Source organism: Electrona antarctica (genome assembly GCF_951216825.1).
Source record: "Electrona antarctica genome assembly, chromosome: 16".
Classification (NCBI taxonomy): Eukaryota; Metazoa; Chordata; class Actinopteri; order Myctophiformes; family Myctophidae; genus Electrona; species Electrona antarctica.
This window is the reverse complement of record NC_136797.1, coordinates 23505838-23530448: the sequence shown is the minus strand read 5'-3', so window position 1 is coordinate 23530448 and position 24611 is coordinate 23505838. Positions and strand designations below refer to the sequence as shown.

Below are 24611 nucleotides of genomic sequence, written 5' to 3'. Positions count from 1 at the left end.
CGTTTACCAGGCCACAAGAGAAAAGCAATAGGTCTACAACATCACTGAAATGTGTGCAATGTAGCTGTTTATTAGGCAGTTGTGTATATAAATGATTTCAACACTGTCCATTGAAATTTACATGATAGGTAATTCTTGGTAATAGGGTCCCTTTACACACCAAACAAAAATAGAACAATGTTTCTTTAGAAGCAGTTCAGACTGTTAAAATAAAATGTCCTATAAATGGTCCACTTTAAGGACTAGCCACTCGTAATACCAGAAGTTGTTTAAACATCATGGTTTCACACATACCAAAAAATAAAATGAAACCCTATATGGTAGACCCTCATGGCTCTATACAATTTTTTTCAGATTCGTTTTCATGGGAAAAGGTTCGGATGAAAATAGATTAACAAGCTCACAACGTCACTGTCGACGCACAGCGAGTTCGTCGATCTGCCACTTTCTGCGAAAGCTTTATGTGGTCAAAGTCCTGCTAATATTTTTTTAAGTGTTTCTTTGCCATGATCAATATAGTATTTCAAAGACCACACAGTAAAAACCAATTGGTCAAATATTGATCCATAAGATTTCAGTCATAAATGGTCCCAGACAGGACAGCTGTAACAGCTACTCATGATCACAATTTCTGGCTCCCCTTGCATTTTTGACAAATAATTTCTGTGAATTACAAAAGCACGGACACCCTCGTCTTCAGCAACTGCTAAAAGCTATAAATGGCGGGGACAGAAATTATGCCGTTCAGTCTCAAATATTTCTGTAAGAAATGTATCCATACAACTTTATTTCCCATTTAGTTATCAACACTCATTAAATACCATGCATGCATCAAACTACGTCGTACAAATCTGTTTTAATTCATCTCACCGACTCAAATGACCAGATTTGTACCGAGATAGGGTTCTCATTTCTAGACTAGATCTGCTGCAGACATTCATTAAATTGACCCGATTACAACCGTTCCATGCCTCCGAATCTTGAACAATACCCCAGAAAGCTTTGATTTGGATCAATTTGAAGGGTTTTTGGACCGAGTAGACAGGGCAGGACAACTAACACTAGAATCAGTGGTTCTCAAACGTATCCATGTCTCTCTTGCACAGCGACCCTGTACAAGATTAATGTTGTGAAAATGTTTCAAAAATAGTCCAAATTGTTCCGATTTCTCTTCCAAGAGTTTTGGACAATCGTCAATCTACAAGCTCACAGAGTGCATTGCATCGCGACGTGTTGTGAGCTTGTAAGATCAGCTACTTTCAAAAAGCCTGTTGAAGTGGTTGAACTGATTTTGATGCTATATGAAACCATTTTCTGGGGACCCTATGGAACCCCTTCGATGACCCCAGAGGGTCCCTGGACCCCACTTCGAGAACCACTGACTAAGAACATGCATCGTTGTGATAGTGCCTTCATTAAACTACAGTAACTAATTCCCAGAATGTAATTCATCAACAATTGCAAGGAGGTGCCAATTGTTTGTCAGACCAGAATACTAACAGTAGGCCTACTGATAACAAGGCAGCCAAATGACAGACTACTTAAGAGTTAAACATCTAATCATCTGGATAACAGATTGGGGATGGGAATTACAACTCAGATTGTGTAAAAATAAAAAACACTTCTCCAAGGGTATTTCAGGTTTAAATTATGTAAACCTTCATCTAAAGTTGTCCCTCAAGGGAATGAGGACAAAAATACCCCCTTAAAAATACAAAAATGAACCAGCACATCCATAGCATTTGTAACGACGATGTAGGCTATTCCTTGCCAAAAACGCATTGTCTACGTAGCTACTAATCACCTTGAAATTGGTCCTGACTCCTGAGCCCCAGATATTCGTTATGGATTGGCGGGTAAAAACTGAACATGGCAGGAACAAACAAACTTCAATGTAGGCAGAAGGCATGTCATTCACCAATGCTCCTAAATTTCCTATTAATCTGAACAATGCAGATAAAAGTAATGCAACCGAGTAATAATAATGTCATGACATAATTCTGACACGACACAACTCTTGTGAGTAGTGAATGTTAACTTTCATCTGAAAAGAGACAATCAAGGATATCAGAATAATTGTGGTTAAATTAAACACAAATGTGATAATGATTTGAAACGCAGTAACAAAAAAGCACGATCATCCAGCAATAGTCCTTAACGCAGGCGGTGGGGGGGGGGAAATATGTTCATAATTCTGTTTCCAATATAACGTTCACTACCCCCACTTAAAGCACTGATAAATATATTCAATTCTTTATATATATATATATATATAAAAAAATGTAGGGGACAGACAAATTCAGACAAATCTTTACAACAATGACAACAAAAAAAAAACCATGGAACTCTCGTCTTTAAAAACTCAATCAAATTCACAAAAGGAAAAACAATTCTGACAATGCACTCTTCTTTTCCCCCTGACAGTGGAGAGAATTACGGGGGGGGGGGTCATTGCACTTCTTCAGAGTCCAATGGGCATCGCCGTCATCGACGTGACGACGCTCATTAAAAGCCAGTGCAGGGCCCTGAGAGTGACGTCTGCACTGCTTCCTCTGGTCTCGAAAGCCTGAGTTATACTTGACCGCACGTCGTGTCGCACACCGGAAACAGCTGATCTACAAGCCCTAGATCAGGGGTTCTCAACCCGTGGGTCGCGACCCCTCGGGGGGGGGTCGCCAAATTATTATTTATTTTTTTCTCCACGATTTTTCAAAAATAGCAGACCTACAAGCTCGTAGCGCGCCACTCGGTGGCGCGCTATGAGCTTGTAGATCTGCTATTTTTCAATAGCTAAATTATAACATAATGCTTAAAACACCAAAAGGGGTTCCCGCCCAAAATGGCGTAGATAATAGCGACAAGAATCTAGTATCACGATAACGTCTCTCTCCCCTCCCCCTCCCAAGCTTTTATTTGGAATTTGTTGTCCATTTAGTTTTGTTCAAATGCATTTGTGCAATGCCGTACAACGGCAGAATTCTGGATAATGTTCATAGTATTTTGCACTATTCAGTGTTTTTGGCTCCATTTTTGAGAATGTAATTTTTTTGTTTTATTTGGTCACCCTAAGAGGAAAGGGGACGAATAACTAATCGTAAAAAATACTGCAATACGTGTTCTTCTTTTCTTTGTCACTTGTCTTAAAGTGTTAAGTCTGATCTTTTAATTTCAAAATAGCTGGAGAACAGAGGTTTTCAACTGGTGGCCCGTGGAGATATTGCATGTGGTCCCTGAAAATGCATTCAGCAATGTACGGAAGTGAAGGTTATTTCAAAGGGGGGGGGGGGGGGGGGGGACTTGGGTATTATTAATAGTTGGTATCTGTGTGATACGACTGTCATTTGAGGAGGCTTGTGCTCCAATTCCAAAAGTACTTCAAGTTCAATAATACATTGAATAAGTATAGGACTATAGGTTGAGGCCGGCTTGGAGACAAAACATTTGAGACTCCCTGTCCCTGTCCACCACTATAGCAAATAATATACAGTATACTCTGTGCAACTCAAGACGGACCCTAATCTTAACCCACATCACCAGCCGACAAGTGGTCCCTGGGTTGATTCTTGGTCAGGACGGGTAGTCCCTGCATGCCTCTATCGTTCACAATCAGCTGAAAACCCCTGCAGTACAACATAGAAATCTTACTGGTATTACTTATTGTACCAGTAACCAAGCCAGACGATGTCTAGTGTCATAAACACGATATCGATGTAACAATCGATATATAGGCTAGCCCTAGCAGAGCAGCTATTGGCGGTGTGCGGCACGGCATGCAACAAAGCCATGTCAAGCCCTTAATGAGAGGAAAACAGAGCAGCAAGAACAAGAAAGAAAAATGTGCAAAAGTGCGTCCTGCATCCTTTACCGTGAGGCCACCAACGTCCGTACACTAACCTCAAACTGTGGCTTCCTTCTTTGTGACTGCAGGCCAAAACTTGTTTGTTTTTTTTGTTCTCTGTACTGAGATGAACAGTGGCGCTCACTGACCACAGTACAGAAAATTCAGTGTAATCACTCAAAACTTAATAATGTACGTTATTATTTGTGGGACGTGATCAAATCGGGGAGGTGTTTCATCCGCTAGAAATATTGATCGTGAAAATGTAAAACCTTCTCGTAAAAGTTATTCTGTCAATATCGAAGGAGCTTGCCGTTCGCTAGAACCCCTTAACCCCCCAAACTCCTCTTGACATCCCCCAGCCAGCCGGCTTCGTATACATCCCAGCAGCTTAAGGAGGAATGCCCAACCTTGCATCAGTGCCATGGCAACAACCATCTCATCCCGTGCTCGGAGATGAACCTGAGCCATGAATCAGTTGCATGCTTATTGCTTATAAAGACACTCAGAGAGGAAAACAAAGGCTAGCGATTGTGTTTGCGAGCTATCGTGCGAGTAGTTTGATAAGATTTGCACACATCTCGAAGAACTCTATGGTGTGGCTACCCGGCCGGGGGTACGGGGCGTTGTCCCCCCCACCAGTCGAGTCTACGGACGAGGTCAAAGACGACGCTATGGAGCCTTCTGCGGCCTTGGCGGGATGTACAGGGGTGGCGATGCCTGGGGTGGCGATGCCTGGGGTGGCGATGCCTGGGGTGGCGATGCCTGGGGCGGCAATGCCTGGGGTGGCGATGCCTGGGGCGTCCCCCTTTCCTTCTTCCCCGTCCCCATCGTTCTTAATGGAGGCACGGTTGTTTCCCACTGAACCAGAGCGGTGCGGGGTAGCTGTCCCAGATTTAGTCTCTAGCATATCATCTGAAAAACAGAGAGAGACGTTAGGTCATAAATAATACATTTGTTACACACTTTATACTTGAAGCAAATCTTAAAGTGCTCCATTGAAAAAAAAAGTACACAATAACATGAAAGCAACTCAGTCACTCGGGTACAAATTTTTGCCAAAGCAAATAATCACATCTTTGTTACATTTAATAACAAGGGGGAGTTCCCAAACGTTTTTGGTCAGGACCCAAAAGAGAATTTTGGCATCTCCCCGGGACCCAAACACCCTATAAATTAAACATGTATGCCCCCTTTATTTAATTTGAAAACTTCTGTATAATGCTTTGTGAAAATCTTAACCCCTTTTGGTGTTAGCATTATGTTGTGCTTTAGCTATTGAAAAATAGCAGATCTACAAGCTCATAGCGCGCCACCGAGTGGCACGCTACGAGCTTGTAGGTCTGCTATTTTTGAAAAATCGAAGAACGACTGACATAGAAACATAGCTTTTTCAGAAAACTGTCAGGATGTAGAAGACATTTTTAGAATCTGATCTCAGGTCAAAATGGGTTAAATGACAGATCATCAAGCGTAGCTTCAGCCTACCATCTATACTACGAAAGTCCAGGAGGTATGTTCTGCTGTCCACCTGGTAGAGCTGAAGGCTCATCTTGGCTTGCAAGCTAGTGATGGGGTTCTTCCTCCTCACACGCATGTGGTACGGATTCACAACCTGAGAGTCAACACACACACACACACACACATACACACACACATTATGAACCATTATAACACGGCTTGGTTGAATGCTTGATGCCGATTGGTCACTGAATTCGGCGCGTGTTTTATTTCTGGATAATGACCGCCGAGCTCAATAAACAGAACTCTGTCACAATTTACAGCTAAAAACATTGATCTCAAGAATATTTTTGGAGAGCATGTAAGGTGAGAAATTGACAATGCAGTAACCAAAATGTATTCTTGTTCAACACCGCACTGTATGGACGGTCACACCTGGCATAATTGAATGGAATACTTTCATTAACTTAAGAAAAGGAAATACTTTGTGTTAATTTTGGGTCAATCTTTTTATTTATTAAATAGCCGTGTAATAAGCGGGATAATTGACGGCGAGCGGGTCATTGTTTAGAAATAAACCTTGTCAAGGTGATTAAATCTCTCCGCTTCGCATTGGGATTTAGTCACCCTGTCGGGGTAGGGATTCACAACCTAAGAGTCAACACAAACATTATGAACATTCATGAAAACCCACAGAGCCTTGAAGTTGGTATCATATCAGAAGTAGAGAGAGAAACCAAGAATATTATTTGTGTATTTGCCAAATTGCCAATGCACAATATATAAACTTGGTCTATTTACAGTATGTGATACGTGACAAGGTAGGCCAATGAATTGTCAGACAGTGTGAAAACAAATAATGACAATGTGTATCAGCTTGACAGGCGACATGCTCAAGTGGCAGCAACTTCACACAAGGGCCACAATGTCAGCCAATGACCCCATTCCATGGGGTCACGTCACCAGCTAAACGATGTACAGGTGTGTAACTCGTTTGTACAGGTTTATACAAATGAAAACCTGTTGACTATTGTCACAGTCTATTTGATTCTATTTGTATAATCACACTGGAGGATTTCACAGTGTTTTTTTTAGGGTGCCACAAATACACATCGTACCAAATGAGGACGTGGCCTAATGCATATTAAAATGGGGGTCACCTAAAATTGCAAAGCCACTTCATCTCGTTACCCCAGACACAAACTTAACCCATTTTGGGCGGGAACCCCCTTTTGGTGTTTTAAACATTATGTTATAATTTAGCTGTTGAAAAATAGCAGATCTACAAGCTCATAGCGCGCCACTAGATCTGCTATTTTTTTTAAATCGTGAAAATATTTATTTTAGAAAACCGGAGGATTTAGAAGATTTTTTTAAATTTCGAGGTCAGGCTTAAATGGGTTAATGGCTACTTCCTGTCATGGATAAATGCAAAACAGGAAATGCATTTCCCTTGTAAATTGTCCATCACAAGCTAATTCAAATATGTGGGCCAACGCACACTCTAGTAAGTTCACTTGTTATCTAAAGACTATGGACGATAACGAGCAATGACAACATCCATTCTAGGTCAGGTGGAATTATACCTGTGACAAAACAGGACCAACAACCAATATTTACTTTTTGTCCATTGAGGCAGCTACAGTACTTAATTATTGCGAACGAAGTAAGCACTAACTATAGAAGATGGCCAAAACTGTCTGCGTGTGTGTGTCACGCTGTAACACCACCCACCCGCCACCAGAGGGCAAAAGATTGGGAGCAAACCAATACGAACTGAAATTGGGATACAGGTGTGTGTGTGTCAGACTGCCACAACAGCTTCATCCGCTTCCCGTGTTTACGCGTCTTACTTGTTTATACTGCTATGTGGCAGTGACACACACACACACACACACACACACACACACACACACACACACACACACACACACACACACACACACACACACACACACACACACACACACACACACACACACACACACACACACACACACACACACACACACACACACACACACACACACACACACACACGTCAACAAGCTTACATCATGTCACAAAGTGACACATTGTGAGCTTGTGGACTGGCTATTTTCAGTGTGTGACACAATACGCGGCCAAGTACAGTTGGAGGCCATCGATATTGTCCTTTTCTTTTTGCTGAGGTTTGCGTGATCTGCGCAAAAGGACAGTTAACCCATTTTGGGCGGGAACCCCTTTTGGTGTTTTAAACATTATGTTATAATTTAGCTATTGAAAAATAGCAGATCTACAAGCTCATAGCGCGCCACCGAGTGGCGCGTTACGAGCTTGTAGGTCTGCTATTTTTGAAAAATCGTGAAAATATTTATTTCAGAAAACTGGAGGATTTAGAAGGATTTTTTTTTATTTTGAGGTCAGGCCTAAATGGGTCAAATGATAAGGGACAATATCGGTGGCACCCAACTGTATCAACCGATCTCACCTTCCATTCGTAGTCCAGCTGCTTCATGGCACGGCACACTTCCGACATGATGTCGTTGGGTCTACTCTGACTGCGGATGCCGAGGTGCCACTTGGCCCGTCTGACGCCCGAGTGCTTGGCCTTCTGGGGGTTCAGCTCGTCCAGCGTGTGGCGTGGCCTCGGAGGGGTCTCCGCAAACAGGAAGGGCACGCGTTCGGGGTGGGGCTTGATGGCGATGGCGGCGGCGGAGGCGGTTAGGTGCTGGTCGTCCAGGAAGGAGTCGGGCGGGCTGGAGGCCAGGTAGAAGTCCTTGGCTTCGTTCATGATGCGGCGGTTGTCTATGATGAGGTGGTAGGCGACGGCCAGCGGGTCCTGGTGGTTGCGGCTGTACAGGCAGGTTAGCACCTCCTCTTCGGTGCATTCAAACTTATCGCAGACCTCCTTCAAGGCCTCGTCGTCGATGACGTTGTTGGTGTACGAAGGGTCCTCGGGGAAGAGGTACTTGGGCTGGTCCTCTTTGAACCATTCGTCCTCCCTGCGGGACGAAAAGATAGAGCAAGCTCTTAATAATGACACGAGTAAATAGCGGGCCAGGACTAGCAAATGTTAGGAGTTACACTATACTGAATTCACATTTGGAATCTAGAAGAAGTTTTGAAAATGTTGGGGGTTGCAACAGTTAATATATCTACAAGATGAGACATGTTTAAATGGTTAATCAAACTGCTACATTTTGCAGATTATAAAAAGAATATATATTGTACTTTTATTGCATTGCAAGTCGTTCATAAAAATGACCATCAATAATGATCAAAATTGAATAGGATCACACTGACCGGATCTCTCTGATGGTGGCTCTTTTCATGGGGTCCACCTGCAACATGTGTTTAAGGAGACTGATGACGCTGGGGTTCAGGTACTGCGGCGTGAAGAAGATGCCGTCGCAGATCTTTTTGAAGAGGGTTGGCACGTGGTCGTCGTCAAACGGGAGCGTCCCACACAGCAAGGCATAGAGGATCACGCCACTGCTCCATATATCCACTTCTGGACCGGCGTAGAGCCTAGTGGAGACATTGTTCACATTAACCCATTCAGGCCTGACGTCGAAATTTAAAAAAAAAAGTTTTCTAAATCATGACAATTTTCTGAAAGATTTGAGGCACATTTTAACGATTTTTCAAAAATAGCAGACCTACAAGTTCGTAGCGCGCCACCGAGTGGCGTGCTATGAGCTTGTAGATCTGCTATTTTTCAATAGCTAAATTATAACATAATGTTTAAAACACCAAAAGGGGTTCCCGCCCAAAATGGGTTAAAGCCATTTTGACCTGAGATCAGATTCTAAAAATGTCTTCTACATCCTGACAGTTTTCTGTCAGGATGTAGTCATGGCAGATGTACTGAGACGCTCGAGAACTGGTTGAAAAGAACAAAGAGAAGTAGTACATGGTCCTGCACACATATAGACGATTGGTTTGATGGCCCTGCAATAGCCCGTTTTATTCAATATAGTGAATTAAAAAAAAGAAGAACATTACCTTCCCGAGATGACCTCTGGAGCAGCATAATTCGGAGAACCACAGCTGGTTCGCAAGAACTCTCCATCCGACATCATGTTTGATAAACCTGCACAACATTATACAACACATTACACGACGTTAGTCATCTTATAATGTCCCGTGACCACAATAAAGAAGGGTGAGACTCAAAAGTCAGATAGCTTGGGGGAACTTTTAACCCCTTTTGGGCGGGAACCCCTTTTGGTGTTAGCATTATGTTATGCTTTAGCTATTGAAAAATAGCAGATCTACAAGCTCATAGCGCGCCACCGAGTGGCGCGCTACGAGCTTGTAGGTCTGCTATTTTTGAAAAATCCCAGAACGACTGACATAGAAACATAGCTTTTTCAGAAAACTGTCAGGATGTAGAAGACATTTTTAGAATCTGATCTCAGGTCAAAATGGGTTAATTTCAAGGACCACCACAACTCTGTGAGAGTGTACAAATGGAACCAAATGGAACCCCCTCTCACAGGTCCATTTGCCAAAGTCGGCGGGACTTGCCAAAGTCTGCAATCTTGGCGTTCATCTGGGCATCGAGCAGGACATTCTCTGGTTTGAGATCTCGGTGCACGACCATGTGTCGGTGGCAGTAGTCCACCGCCGAGATGATCTGCTGAAACAGCCGACGGCTCTCCTTCTCGTCAAGCTGTCGTAGCAGAGAAACAAACGTATCAATGTCATGTAACAATGGATGAGAAAATCACCCACTGCCAGTGCATAGTAGGGCATTAAGCAACTAACTAGTCGACTAGTAAATCCACTAGTCGACCTTGTTGGTACTAGTTGACTAGTTGATAAGAAAAAAAAATGAAAAAAATATTTTTTTTTTTGTAGGCCTCAAGATCAGGTAGATTATAGTTATAGTCACCAATGTACACAGTTTTTAATTATGTACAAATATTTATTAAAAAACGACAAAACATTTTTTTTTTTTTACATAATAGGTAGTTAAACAACTAGTCGACTAGTCTGCTAGTTTACTAGTAGACTAGTTTACTAGTTTACTAGTCGACTAGTCAACTAGTAAAAATGACTAGAAGTGAATGCCCTAGTGCATAGTGTGTGCTGGACTAAATACAATCTACACGACTGTAAATCTTTCTATGGCCAACAAGACTAATGTGCGATTTGTGAAAGGGTATGAAAGGAGCTCCCCCCTCATTAACTGTTCGCTGTTTCCTAAACAATTAACAGAATAATATGTAAAAGTATGACGTTTGTTATATTGTTCCCACTGTTCTACATACTACCAACAAGGTGATTAAATCAGATTGGCTTTAACCTTTGCCTTTATTAAATATATCTAAGGCCATTAGAGTTTTATGGAAGATGCCCGCTATATACATAATTTGCTAGTTTGATCACCTCACATGCTATAATCAAAAAATAATAACCGGAAGTAGCATTGAAAGCTTGTAGATTGCCTACTTTCGCTGTGCAACACACTTCCATAGAAGACTTGCTGTCTTCTATAATGAATACAAATGACTGAAATCAGTCCTGGCGACTGAGAAATTAAATGCATGGTGACTTTCTCTGCAAGTAATTATTGTCATACTTGGCTGCATTCCAGTCTCAGGCACTAGTGTAAATAGCAGATGTACAAGCTCACAAGAAGTCACAACAAGCACAACACAATTTGAAAACCTGTCAGTGGACTTTATAAATGTACAGAGACATGCTGCACATTTATTTCACAAAGCACCTAATTCCTAAAGATTGTTGTATTGTCTATTTAGACAATAGCAGATTTAAATCCGTTGATGCCACTGTGAGGGATGACTCGCATCTCATCCATTGCCTCACGAAAAAGCGTATCGTTTTTCTCCACTGAAAATAACGGCAGTTTTTTTTTTTACTGACATCAGGTCGGATCGGGTTGTGAAAATGTATTTTATTTGTTTATTTCAGCAACTTGCAGACTTGAAAGTTGAGATGCATAATTGCACACAATGCAAATTAATTCTGTCCTTGCCGTTTGTCAATGTTACACTAGGTAAGACCATGTCAGGTAAGGCCTTAATGTCTTTAACCCATTTTGGGCGGTGTAATGGGAAAATGACATTTCAATCCATGTAAGGCAATTGCTCACAGAGGTAGAACAGGAAGCCATCTTCCACCTGTTACCAGCAGTCAAAAGCCTATTTGTGTGAATTCTAGCAGACTGGAAAAGACCATATAAAGTCATGTGTTAAATGAGTGTCCTGTTCTTTTCCAACCATGTGTTTCTTATTTTGAGAACTCTCGAACTGTATAAGAGAGGGTGTCAACCTGTGATTGGGAGATGTCATGATACATTCGTGTGGATGGCAGTCTCCAGGAGCGCTCTTGATTAAACCCGTGATTGTGTTACCAACACTTTTAACCCTTTATTTGGTTCTGGACTTCGACTTCATTACACTTTGATTATGAGTTAAGGTTCCCACTACATTTATGGCGCTGTGAGCAGGGTCGTGTCATTCTGTCCGTCCGCACACTCTTTTTTCATTGAATCAGCTGCAGCAAGGCAAATACGCGCTACTCAAACGCAGTGACGTGCCGTTCCGTGGACTTGGAGGTGTTGGATGGGCAGGTGACCACGTCTTTTAAGGTAAGAAAGTGTTGTGATACAATCCGTAAAATAGGATGATTAGTTTTTGTTAAATGTAAATACTCCGAGCTGGTGACAGTCCCTCGTCAATATTTAAAAGTGTATGGTAAATACTCCGAGCTGGTGACAGTCCCTCGTCAATATTTAAAAGTGTATGGTAAATACTCCGAGCTGGTGACAGTCCCTCGTCAATATTTAAGAGTGTATGGTAAATACTCCGAAAATTTCACTGGTATAGATATTTTTTTGGTGGTAGAGTTCTGTAGTTTTTTAAGGTGGTCCATTGGAGTCCATATATCGATAATCGACATGCCGATGTAACATCTCGTTCACGTTTTTGGTTATATATTTTATATCAGTACATACTGAGGCAAAACGTTTTGACTATATGGTCCATTTTTCGGGCGATTTCCAATATCAGCGGGTGCAAATATATTTTGGGTGGAATGTGTTTTAACATTATGTTATAATTTAGCTATTGAAAAATAGCAGATCTACAAGCTCATAGCGCGCCACCGAGTGGCGCGCTATGAGCTTGTAGGTCTGCTATTTTTGAAAAGAAAATCGTAAAAATGCGGCACAAATCTTTGAATATATATTCTTTCAGGGCGAACGTTTTTCCGACGTCAGGCCTAAATGGGTTATTCGTCTAAGGCCGTCTTAAGTTTGTCTTGTTGTGACTTGAATCGACTTGAAGACGTTATCCTTCCTTGGCTTTATGATTATGTTGGTATTTATTGAGTACAGTTTCACTATATGACACAACCTCCCCTCTTACAGCATGTGTATAACCAGGGTTTGAGTGGTAAAAAAAAAAGTAATATTTAACTTAAATGCTTCTTTGCATGACAAATAAAGAAAAAAGCAGATCTACAAGTTCATAAGTTGTCGATGAGATCTGCGATCAAACATGAATATGAAACATATCAGATAATCTACATTTTCCCCAACGGAAACGGATTACTAATAATCATCGGTTGCAGCTCTAGGTGTATTACCCAGAGCCATTGAAGGAGAGTTGAAATACATTGTTTTCAACGAGGTGCAGCGCAAATATCAGCAATTTGCAATGTGTGCAACATGACAACTGTTTTAAAGTATTGTACAGTGACAACTAAAGTCTCTGTAATGTTCATGTTGAAGTCTATGTAGAGGAGGCGCCATGAAGTGTCACAACTCTCATCTATGTGGCGCTGGTATTTACCTTTCCATTCTTGCAGATGTAGTCAAAGAGCTCTCCTCCTGAGACATATTCCATCACCATGAAGATATCTGTAGGGGTGCTGATCACCTGATACCTGCGGAGATAAAACACATCACATGATGAGCCGCACATCTCACCACAGACACTACTCTTTGCAAATCAAGTTAAAATCTTATCATGATTCAAGTCAAAATAAAAAATCACACCCGTGTGAACCGAGTGGTGCAACTACACATTTATTGTTATAGTTGCTGTACTGTAGACTTTGTTTTTTTAAAACATCTTGAAGTGGAATTCCCAGTGCAGCCTAACATTACTAAACTCCTGGTTAGAACACACTGACCCAGTCTCACACACACCGCGTTCATGCACACACTACACGTGCACGCACGCGCACCGCGTTCATGCACGCACGCAGCATTCATGTGTGTTGCTACGTGCTAGGCTAACGTTACTTTTTTGCTACTACAGTAGGCTGCACGCATGCACACACGCGCCGCGTTCATGTGTGTTGCTACATATGCCACTCACCCCTGGGGTGTTAACATCTCCAGTTCCCTGTGCTTTGCTGTAGTTTAGTAACTTTTGTAGCTGTTCCGACAGCCCAGCGCTTCCTACTCCACTGACAACCAATCACAGCGCTCCAAATTCCTTGAATCCCGCAGCCATCCTAGGAAAAAAAAACTCGCGTTCCGTTCACAGCATACAGGGTGGGAACCCCTTTTGGTGTTTTAAAGCATTATGTTATGCTTTAGCTATTTTTAAAAAATCGTGAAAATGTGGAGCAAATCTTTGAATATATATTCTTTCAGAGAGAACGTTTTTAACTCAAATCTTTGCTTGGGTTCCTGGAACAACATATTTTCAGATGGGGGTCGGTGGCCAATTTCATATATTTTTGGGGGTCCTTGACATGAAAATGTTTGAGCACACAGCTGACATAGAAACATAGGGTTTTTCAGAAAACTGTCAGGATTTAGAAGGCATTTGTAGAATCGTCCTCAGGTCAAAATGGGTTAAGCTTTCTCAGATTCTAGGTTACAAACAAACAAACAGTACCGCCACAGAATAATGAGTTTTTAGTTCAAACAAGGACAGATTTAATTAAACCAGTCTGACCCGTGTTAAATCAGGTTTTCTAATCAACCAACTTCTAAGATTGGAGTTCTGTACAGTGTCTAGCTCCACCAAGGTCACAGTCTTCAACATGGAAGACATGGGAGTTAATAAAAAGTGAACATTAACATCTTCGAGCAGGGCAAGGAGAAATGTTATACAATCACAATGTTAATAAATAAGTGATGGAGCAATATATATATATATATGCCCAATTTACACTTTGTCCGACAGTGCCCGGAAATTGTAAACCTCAAGCTCACAACACATCATGGATGCTATGCACCGTGAGCTTCTAGATCTGCCTTTTACAGCCAACCACACTGTGCTGTCTTAGGAGTCGGACAAAGTATAAATTGGGCTATACAGTCATTTAAGTGAACGTAAAACGTCAGCATAGTTTTTGGTTAATCGCAAAGGATGAATAACCTTTGCATCGGCGTGTGGAGCACAAGTGACATTTCTGCCCATTACAACCGCTGACATTCCAAATGCGACTAAGCTAATCTGACAAGTCTGCACTCCGCTGACCTCAAACCAACACGGGCTAATTTCAACCAAATGTCTAAAATAGCCAGCCTGCACAACAGATGAGACAGCGCAGCATTATGCCAATAAAACACTGAACAAATATTCATCTAGGAGTACACTACGAGCCTTCACAATGTGAATAGTAAGTAGCCTTGCCGAGCCATGAGGCCCATAGGGCAGGAGCCTATCTCCTGTTTCTGTAGCGTGAGGCAGCTTGATGTACAAGTACACCCCCTGGACATGACGCTAGTATGTCGCAGGGACGTATACCCCCAAACCAACCCTTGATGCTGAGTGTCAAGCAGGGAGGCACTTTTTAGAGTCTTTGGTATGACCCCGGCAGGGGATTGAACCCCGACCTCCCAGTCTCAGGGCGAACACTCTAACCACAAGGCCACTGAGCTGTTCACAATGTGAATGACGACTGCAATTGATCACACACACACACACACACACACTGCACTTCAGGCCACAAAGTACACAACGGCCGTTTCTGTCAACACATGACGACCAATGACCGCTCGTGTATTCACAACATGTTTGTAGGGGTTACATATCGGATATGGTGACTATCGTCATACCACGACTTCAGCCACACTGCACATTGAACATCATTTCCTTCAGGATTAAGTAAGGGATAATATCTGGCTAGGTGGTCATTGTCGGGAGATAATTCACCGACAGGGAGTTTAACCACCGAGGCGAAGCCGAGGTGGTTACACTCCCTGAAGGTGAATTATATCCCGACAATGACCACCTAGCCAGATATTATCCCGCTTATTACATGGCTAACTAACATAAATTAATACATTGACCCAAAACACAACAAAAAAAGTATTCCATAAGTTCGCGCTGGCTGCGTCTGCCCAGCTGCAGGGCTGCAGCACTGTCAGAAAACAAAGAAGTGAGTTGATCAAATAGAATCCATTTTCGAGTCCTGCTTCGTCTATTTCTCGCTCAAATGTTTTCAAAAACATTTTTAAGAGCAATGTTTAGCTGTAAATTACATTGTGTGTCACTAGTGTGTGTGTGTTTACATGGCTGTTATGTTGGAAACGGCAGTAAATCAAGCGGGGCGCAGCCACGCAGCTGGTGGTGCTCAGAGGGTTTGATTAGGCAGCGGTCATTATACAGCGGAGCGGTCATTATCATGAGATAACTCACCGCTGAATTAAGCGATTGACCAATCAGAATCAAGCATTCAACCAAGCCATGTAATAATAAAGTATAAGTATCTATTCTAGGGATGCACCGAAAGGGAATTTCTTGGCCGAAACCGAATACCGAATATAGGAAACAGTTGGCCGAAAACCAAATACCGAATATCCGAATATGATTAATGTTATATAGCTTTTTTCCTTCCATTGCTGTCATGGCCGTACCTTAAAGCTACCTGATTTATGGCAAAAAGAAATGGTTATGGCAAAACTTAACTTAAATAATAATCACTATTATGGGTCCATAAAACATTTATTCAGCTCTTTTGAATGCATTAATTGCATACACTATTCGGTGACATATTTTCTGCCTATTCGAGCCGAAACCGAATAGGTCGAAAATGCATTTTTAGCCATTTTCTGCCGAAGATTTTCTGCGGCCAAATATTCGGTGCATCGATTCTATCCATCCATCCATCCATCCATCTCTATGACTGCCAGGCTGGGACTCCGTTAAGACTAGGTTTGAGGTCCTTTGGGATTTTAACGATTTGATTCCTTTGCGGTTCCCGTTAACGATTCTTAATAGGGTGTTCCAAATGGACCCTTACAGGTTTTTGCGAGAATGGGTCCATAATTTGGTTACATTTGTACACTCAGAGTTAGTGATCCTTGAAATAAAAAAATCACACTCATGTGAAGTGAGGGGCGCTCTCATCGTACATCATAGTACATCAAATTCCGTGCTTGCTCAGCCAATCAAATCATCACATTCCGTGCTCATACACACAAAGCTGTGCATAGGAGAGGCTAGCGCCCCTCAAAAAAGTTTCAGAACCACTGGTATTGTATAGCAGACGTGAAGTCCACATACCAGCCGACAGTGTGATAAACCTGTCAGTGAGACCCTGGCAAAGACCTTTTGGTCCAAACGCGTAGGTCCTGTTATTTATTTTCCGTGCTCATCAATAGATTATTTGAACCTTTTTCACCTTGGATTCCTTTTTACACCAATTTAAACTCACTTTGCCACTCCATTTGCCATTGACTTTATGCATGCGCATACCCTATACCAGGGGTGCCCACACTTTAACTTGAGAGCCACTTTCAAAATGACCAGCTCAACAAGATCTACCCACCAGAATAAATATGATCCCATTGCTGAAATGTGTTTAAAAATGTACCTGAGGGGGCTTTGAATAGCGTCGCTGGCGTTACATATAGCAAGACATAACACAAAGACACTTGGAATGGGGAAATAAGAGGGAAAATGGAATTGGTAGGGTGTTTTTGTATATAACTTTGTAATGCTACTGACAACAAATGTCAGATTCCAAAAAGGTTTTTTTTATATTTAAATTAAATATATGTTTAGGACCATGCCATGCTGTGATCTACCCGCACAGCCTTTGTGATCTACTGGTAGATCGCAATCTACCTTTTGGGCACCCCTGCCCTATACCGTATGTGGCAACGGTCTTGGCAGTCCTGTGTGATCCACCGTTTAATTTTGAACACAATGTTACAAGGCAAGTCCAATATGTATTATCATACCTGTAGTTAAATCAGGCAGGAGATATAGAAGCATCAAGAGCTCAACATCTCGCTTCAGAGATAGCACTTACCTCGTAGCCATTAAACATCTGAACTAGATGTATGTATGTAGCAATATGCATATTGCACTTTAAAAACTGAATGTAATTCCCTATGCTGCTGGTTTTTGTATTGAATTGTATTGTCCTTTTTGTTTTTGTATCTATGGTTGTCTGTATATGTTGAGTATGAACCAAGACAAATTCCTATCAACTTGTTGACATGGCAAATAAATTCTTGAATCTCTTGAATCTTAAATTGGGGGTCTGATTCCAGTTACATTTTATTTTGGTTCATAAAGTCAGCTTTGTATTATGTTATTTGCCCCAGGTCTGGTGCAACAGATTAAAAAAAAAGGAAAAGGAAATGCTAGTCACGTTTTGGAAAGAAAAACAAAAATCTGCCCTTAAAGCACTATTGCAAACACCAGAGGTCATCATCCGAGGAGATTAACAATAATGAAAAACAAATAATGGAGAAAGTGCAAGAGATTTTAGACAGAAGAGACTGGGTCAACCACAAAATACACCATTATGACCTCGAAATAGCTCAGTAAGTGGGCACCAATGTGTCAGCAGGGGGATTACAGGGGCAAATAAGGCCCCTGTAAACAAGGCTGTGAGTGAATGGAGGACTTACAGTTTAATTATGTGAGGGTGTCTGAAAAGCTTGAGGTTCTGGATCTCCCGGCGGATCTTTCCCACCACGTCCAGACTGCGGATCTTCTGCCTGTTCAGGATCTTCACTGCCACTTGGTGCTTGGTCAACTCATGCAGGCCCACTGCGGGAAAAGTTCCAAGAATTACTAGACCACTGGCTCTCAATCTCAAACTAGCGATATGGTGATAAATATCGTATTGTGATACGATATTCATCAGAGATATCGTGATACAGTGAGTGCACAATCTATGATTTGCAGTTCTATACCTTAATTTATACTTAAAGGACCACTTCACCACTTTTCAACCTATCTTCATATAAATCGGTCCAAAAAATGGCGCTTTTTTCTTCTACTCGGTCTGTGTCTCATAGGAGGGCTGTGGGCAGTTCAGAAACCGTCTTCCAGTGACATCATCGATGGGGAATACAAGCTAATAGAAACTGCAGGCTTTCTAGTCCTGAAAAGTTGCGATGCGAAAATGGAAGCCATCGTTCTCACGATAATGAAAATCTAAACATTTGTAAAAGAAATCTTGTTTAAAAATCCTAATGATGATGTCACTGGAAGACGGTTTCTAAACTGCCCACAGCCCTCCTATGAGACACAGACTGAGTAGAAAGAAATCGTGCCATTTTATCATGATTATTAGTGAGGACCTATTAAATGAAGATAGGTTGAAAAGTGGTGAAGTGGTCCTTTAACGACAGTTTCGTTAGCCTAATTTTGGTCTAAATAAATACTCTTTTAGTTACCTTGTAGGTGGTTGTACGGTTAAGTAACTTGAACAATATAACCCTAAAAAACGTATGAAAACAATGTTGTGATATTAATATTATATTTTTCCATTTCGCCCTGCCCCACCCCTATCTCAAACGTCGGGTCCGGGGGCCACCAGGGGACCCAAATGGACCCTTTACATAACACAGTCACGTTTGGTTCCATCCGTGCAGTCTTAAGAGTTAAATAAACAGTAAACACTGAGGATTTTAGAAATGTAGATTGGATTGGATCCCAGTGATTAAAAAGATCAAATGGGGCTCCATGGCCTAATGCAGAAGATGTTACAGTTTAGATTGGTTCCCAGTCCCAGATATTTAAAATCATCAAATGGGGCCCATGGACTAGTAGATGGGGTCATCCCTATGTTCCCCATGGTTCTATGTTCCCCACTTACCTTTAGGGTTTAGGGTTAGCGTTAGGTTTCTGGTTTAAGGACTTCAGTGTTTTGTACTATACAATTGTATACAAGTACAGAACAAAGAATGTTTGTTTTTGCCATCTTTGTTGAAGAGTCTGAGCAATTATGTTTTATTTTATTTTATGCCAGTGTTCATTTTTTGTTGGCTAAGACTAGATAGTTTAAGTAGCCTAGGCAGGCCTAAAGTTCAATGGATTGTTAAAAAGCTTAAATCAGAATTTGCTACTAAACGTAACACTAAGACTAAGTTGCTAAAATACTTTTAGTCATACTAGAATTACTGGGTTAGGTTTATTCTAAGTGGGGAACAAAGAACCTTTTTTGCATGGTGGGGAACATAGAACCTGGGGAACATAGGTAGTAGATATCAAACTGTGGAGTCCTGGACTAGAGTGCACATAGAAAACATGCCGTGCAACCAAGATATACAGAGATAAATATAGGCTATAGCCCAATCAAATAAAGCAACCGCAGCAGCTCAAGGAGAACCACAGAAGCTTGACCACCGTTGAACACAGACAGCAAAAAACAATCCAGAGCCAGCCAATCTGAAAATCCCCCGTTAAACAGAACTGGCAACTGTAAATCAATCTGGACACAAAGCAAGAAACACTAAGCTTGCAATGCATGCACAATACCGTGTACATTTCTTTTTTTCTTTTTTTTAACTGATGGTAAAATATTAACCCAAACTTCCGTTGTCAATGAGCAATGGCAATTGCTCTGTTTGTGGTAATCTCGGAATAGATTTTATTGATTATTAACTCATTAGAATCTATAAATAATATGGGGTAAATAAATAAATGAAACATGCATTTATACTGTGGGAGCTAAGCCGTGGATCTGTGAGTTAAGCTATAAGCCATGACTTGCCCAACAGCAGACAGTATAAATTAGGCTTTTGTTTTCCAAGGAACACTGTCTGGCAAAAGGAATGCCATTCGTAAGCCAGGCAAACGTACAAATGAAACACTGAAGTGGCTAAAGAGGGTCCCCAGCTAAATGATTGATAGGAAGTATAGGAATAGGAAGGAATCTAATGTATTGTAATTGTACCCTACAGGTCTTCAACTCAAGTTAACATTGAGGTTTCTTTACAGTGTGGAATAGATTCAGTCAAAATCGAATCAAATGGGGGGTCCGTGCTGTGGCCAAATGCATATGAAACTGGGGGTCCTTTTAAATTACGAATGTTAAGAATCACTTTCACCGATTCGGGAAGATGACACCAGTCAGTTTGTTGACATAAAGGGGTGAGTGGTGCCGCCCCCCTGGACTGGGTTGGGCGGCAGTCAAGTTCAAGCCAAATTAAACCCCGGCATAACCACTGATAGGTCCAGGTCCAGGTCCAGCCACCCACTCTCCCACCCACCCACACAATGAATATGAATGAATATGCCCCTGATCAGTGCAAATGACACATAACCATAGAGGTCTAGCTGGTCCCAGACAAGTCATGATGCATACAGCATCTTTCAAAAACAAATTAGAATATCATGGAAAAGTTGTTTATTTCCAGAATTCCATTCAAACAGTTTAACTTTCATAGATTATAGATTCAGTGCACACAACAAAAATTATTTCAAGTATGTATTTGCTGTATATATCTTCCAGAGATAATGAAACAGGACGAATGGAGTTCCCTTGGTTACTACTTAGTAACCAAGCAATGGTAATAATAGCAACAGTCAATGGGGCTCCATTTCAGTCAGCATTAGTTATTAACAGTCAATGGAGCTCCATTTCAGTTAGCATTAGTTAGTAACAGTCAATGGGGCTCAATTTCAGTCAGCATTAGTAAGTAACAGTCAATGGGGCTCCATTTCAGTCAGCATTAGTTAGTAACAGTCAATGGAGCTCCATTTCAGTTAGCATTAGTTAGTAACAGTCAATGTGGTTCGTAACAGTCAATGGGGGTCCATTTCAGTCAGCATTAGTTAGTAACAGTCAATGGGGCTCCATTTCAGTCAGCATTAGTTAGTAACAGTCAATGGGGCTCAATTTCAGTTAGCATTCGTTAGTAACAGTCAATGGGGCTCCATTTCAGTCCGCATTAGTTAGTAACATTCAATGGGGCTCCATTTCAGTTAGCATTAGTTAGTAACAGTCAATGGGGCTCCATTTCAGTTAGCATTAGTTAGTAACAGTCAATGGGGCTCCATTTCAGTCAGCATTAGTTAGTAAAAGTCAATGGGGCTCCATTTCAGTCAGCATTAGTTAGTAACAGTCAATGGGGCTCCATTTCAGTTAGCATTAGTTAGTAACAGTCAATGGAGCTCCATTTCAGTTAGGAATAGTTAGTAACAGTCAATGGGGCTCCATTTTAGTCAGCATTAGTTAGTAACAGTCAATGTGGTTCGTAACAGTCAACGGGGGTCCATTTCAGTCAGCATTAGTTAGTAACAGTCAATGGAGCTCCATTTCAGTTCGGAATAGTTACTGTCAATGGGGCTCCATTTCAGTTAGGAATAGTTAGTAACAGTCAATGGGGCTCCATTTTAGTCAGCATTAGTTAGTAACAGTCAATGTGGTTCGTAACAGTCAACGGGGGTCCATTTCAGTCAGCATTAGTTAGTAACAGTCAATGGAGCTCCATTTCAGTTCGGAATAGTTACTAACTGTCAATGGGGCTCCATTTCAGTTAGCATTAGTTAGTAACAGTCAATGGGGCTCCATTTCAGTCAGCATTAGTTAGTAACAGTCAATGGGGTTCCATTGCAGTCAGCATTAGTTAGTAACAGTCAATGGAGGTTCATTTCAGTCAGCAATAGTTAGTAACAGTCAATGGAGGTCCATTTCAGTTAGCAATAGTTAGTAACAGTCAATGGAGGTCCATTTCAGTTAGCTATAGTTAGTAACAGTCAATGGAGCTCCAGTTCAGTTAACAACAGTCACTTTGCTTCCTGGTGGCGCTCCTGCAAAAGTGGACTTCACGCTCGTTAGCTATAGCTAGGCGATAGCCCTCCAACCAAATCAATAACAGTAAAACACTTGTCAATAAGGCGTTCTACACGCATTTACACAACAGTTAGCGGTGGTTGGAAGTCGCACGCGCGAGTTGTAAAACGCCACGACGGTTGTAAATGTGAGTTAGCTGCAGACAGACAGACAGTCGGGCCAACAAGTGTGTTGATGTTGCGTTGTGAAAAGTTAGCTTGACAAGCATAGCTTCACTGGGTTAGCACAGTTCCAACCTTTGTCCCACCCCCCTCCTCCCTCCACGCACAGCGACACAACATTTCACCCACGTACCTTTCACCTTCCCAAAGGTCCCCACGCCAAGTGTGTCTCCGAGAATGTAATGGCCGATTTTAACTTGGCCTTCGTGTTTCTTCTTCTCCATCGTCGCCATGGTTGGTCCCGCAGTGGCCTTCCCGTGGAGCTAGCTAGCTAGCTGCGGGTGGAATGGAAGAAGTGCTCTGCTACAAGGAAGGCAGCCGTGTTGCCAGATTGTGTCAGTGTGAGCGAGAAATAAGCAACCAGGTCCATGAAAACAAACCCAAAAGAAGTAACTTTATAGGCCACATGAGCACTTTATAAAACTACCTGGATTCTGTATATGCTTAAGATATTTGAAAAGCTTGTAGATCTGCTATTTTAAAATATATATAATATTTGTTTTTGAAACACTGGTACGGTAACGGGGGTCCTTGGCACAAATATATGTTCAGGTGTGGGGTCCTCCTTGGATAGTTGAGACTGCAGGTCGCATTTACTATGAAATCATGCATTTCCCGTCAGTCAGTTGTTTGGTTGGTCACCCCCAGTCATGCCTCGTGACATCATCAGGGATGAGATCCCCTGTCATCAATATTAAGCCCATATATGGAGATCCCTGATGTCATATGGGCTTAATATTGATGACATCAGGCTGATGTCATCAATATTGGCCAGCAACTGTACATCTGACCTTAAACCTCAAACCCTTAGATCTCCATATATGGAGCTGACCTGTTCTGACATTCCATATGTTGATCCTTCCCCATCCATCCTTCCTCTTCGATGTCTCCCTTTTGACTGATACCTGTCCATTTAAACTCTAGACGGGCCTGCCCCAAAGTTATTAGTGCAGCCGCGCCTGGCAGCCAAGTTCTCAACAGGCCCGAAAATTAAGGCCCGGCCCTGCCTGGGCACTCATCAAACCCTGTACACTCAAGACACTGCCCCCGCTGTCACACTTAGATATCCACCATACATGGAGCTGACCTGTTCTGACATTCCATATGTTGATCTGACCTCATCAAACCCTGTACACTCAAGACACGCTCCATATATGGCCAGTACAGAATTAATTCCATATGTTGATCTGACCCCCCATGCCAAAGCACCAGCGCTCGTCCAGCAGTCTGCCGCCACCCAGGCGGATGCGTGCACGTGACCTCGTCTTACTGGTTACATATTAATGTGGGGGTCCATGACGCGTGATTATGAATCCCACCAAGCTCCACCCACGCTGCAACTTTCAACGTCGGCCAAAAAAACGGAAACGCTTTGCCCACGCTACGGGTGGAGCTAAATTTCCATCCACCAGCTGTCTAAAAACCAGGAAGAGACTCCTGCCGCTCGCGACATCTTGCATCTTTGTGAAGTGACTGTCTATTCTGGATGCATCATGCAGTCTTTCACTGCCATCAAGCCAAAGGTGCCGGAGATTAGCTGTACACAGACAGAATGACAGATAGAATGACAGAATCTCGGCCATGACTTTCACTCTGGCGGAGACAGTAAGCAAGTAAGCAACTACACTTTGGAAACAAGCCCCGAGGCCGCAACTGTATTATTTGCAGATAAACAAGCTCAGAATCGCTTATAATAAGAGGACATGGCAACCCCATGGAAGGCAGAGTGGGAGGTACCCGTGTCCGGTCTTCAAGTCACTCTTGAAGGTAGGCTGTAGTGTAGAGAGCAGAGTAGAGCGAGTGGGATTCATTTGCTTTGCAAATTGTTGGTCCGGTCTGGAAATAGAGCGGATACGGAAACGGAGCCTCACTGTATGTGTGTGCAAATTACCGGTTGCTGTAGGCGAGCTTTAGACCGGATCTGAAAACGGAGCAGTAAATTGAAACCAGCTGGCTTTCCACAGATATTGAGGAAAGCCGCGTTAAAATGTATGTCGCATGTATGCACAGTAAACTCGTCAGTGTTGCATTTTGTACTGTGGAAATGCCTGGTGACTCAAGGTTACATTTGTTCACTAGTCTCAGTTACAAATGAATGCTTGTTTTTCCTCTTTATTTCTTTTTCTTTCCTG

The 24611-nt window shown here is 42.1% G+C and overlaps 1 protein-coding gene across 2 annotated transcripts; it reads right to left on the bottom strand.

The window, feature by feature from the left end:
* Positions 1-50: 50 nt before the first annotated feature.
* prkaa1 (protein kinase, AMP-activated, alpha 1 catalytic subunit) lies at positions 51-22802 on the bottom strand. 2 transcript variants are annotated; one of them, XR_013791973.1, is made up of 10 exons: positions 22613-22802; positions 18141-18282; positions 13105-13198; positions 9812-9956; positions 9287-9374; positions 8585-8809; positions 7770-8283; positions 5327-5453; positions 2803-4753; positions 51-2731 (listed from the first exon to the last, which is right to left on the bottom strand). XR_013791973.1 is itself a non-coding variant. In XM_079525063.1 (9 exons), the coding sequence occupies exons 1-9, from the start codon at positions 22710-22712 to the stop codon at positions 4383-4385; spliced, it is 1806 nt and encodes a 601-aa protein (XP_079381189.1). In that variant the 5' UTR covers positions 22713-22802; the 3' UTR covers positions 51-4382. The 2 variants fall into 2 exon arrangements, 1 of the variants encoding a protein (XP_079381189.1); XM_079525063.1 differs by having other exon boundaries at positions 51-4753.
* Positions 22803-24611: the final 1809 nt, after the last annotated feature.

Coding starts and splice junctions, on each gene's coding strand:
- prkaa1 (XM_079525063.1), bottom strand. CDS start 22,712: ATGGCGACGATGGAGAAGAAGAAACACGAAGGCCAAGTTAAAATCGGC. Junction 18,283..22,612: donor GACCTTTGGGAAGGTGAAAG/GTACGTGGGTGA, acceptor CTTTTCCCGCAG/TGGGCCTGCATGAGTTGACC. Junction 9,375..9,811: donor CGCCAAGATTGCAGACTTTG/GCAAGTCCCGCC, acceptor AATGTTGTGCAG/GTTTATCAAACATGATGTCG.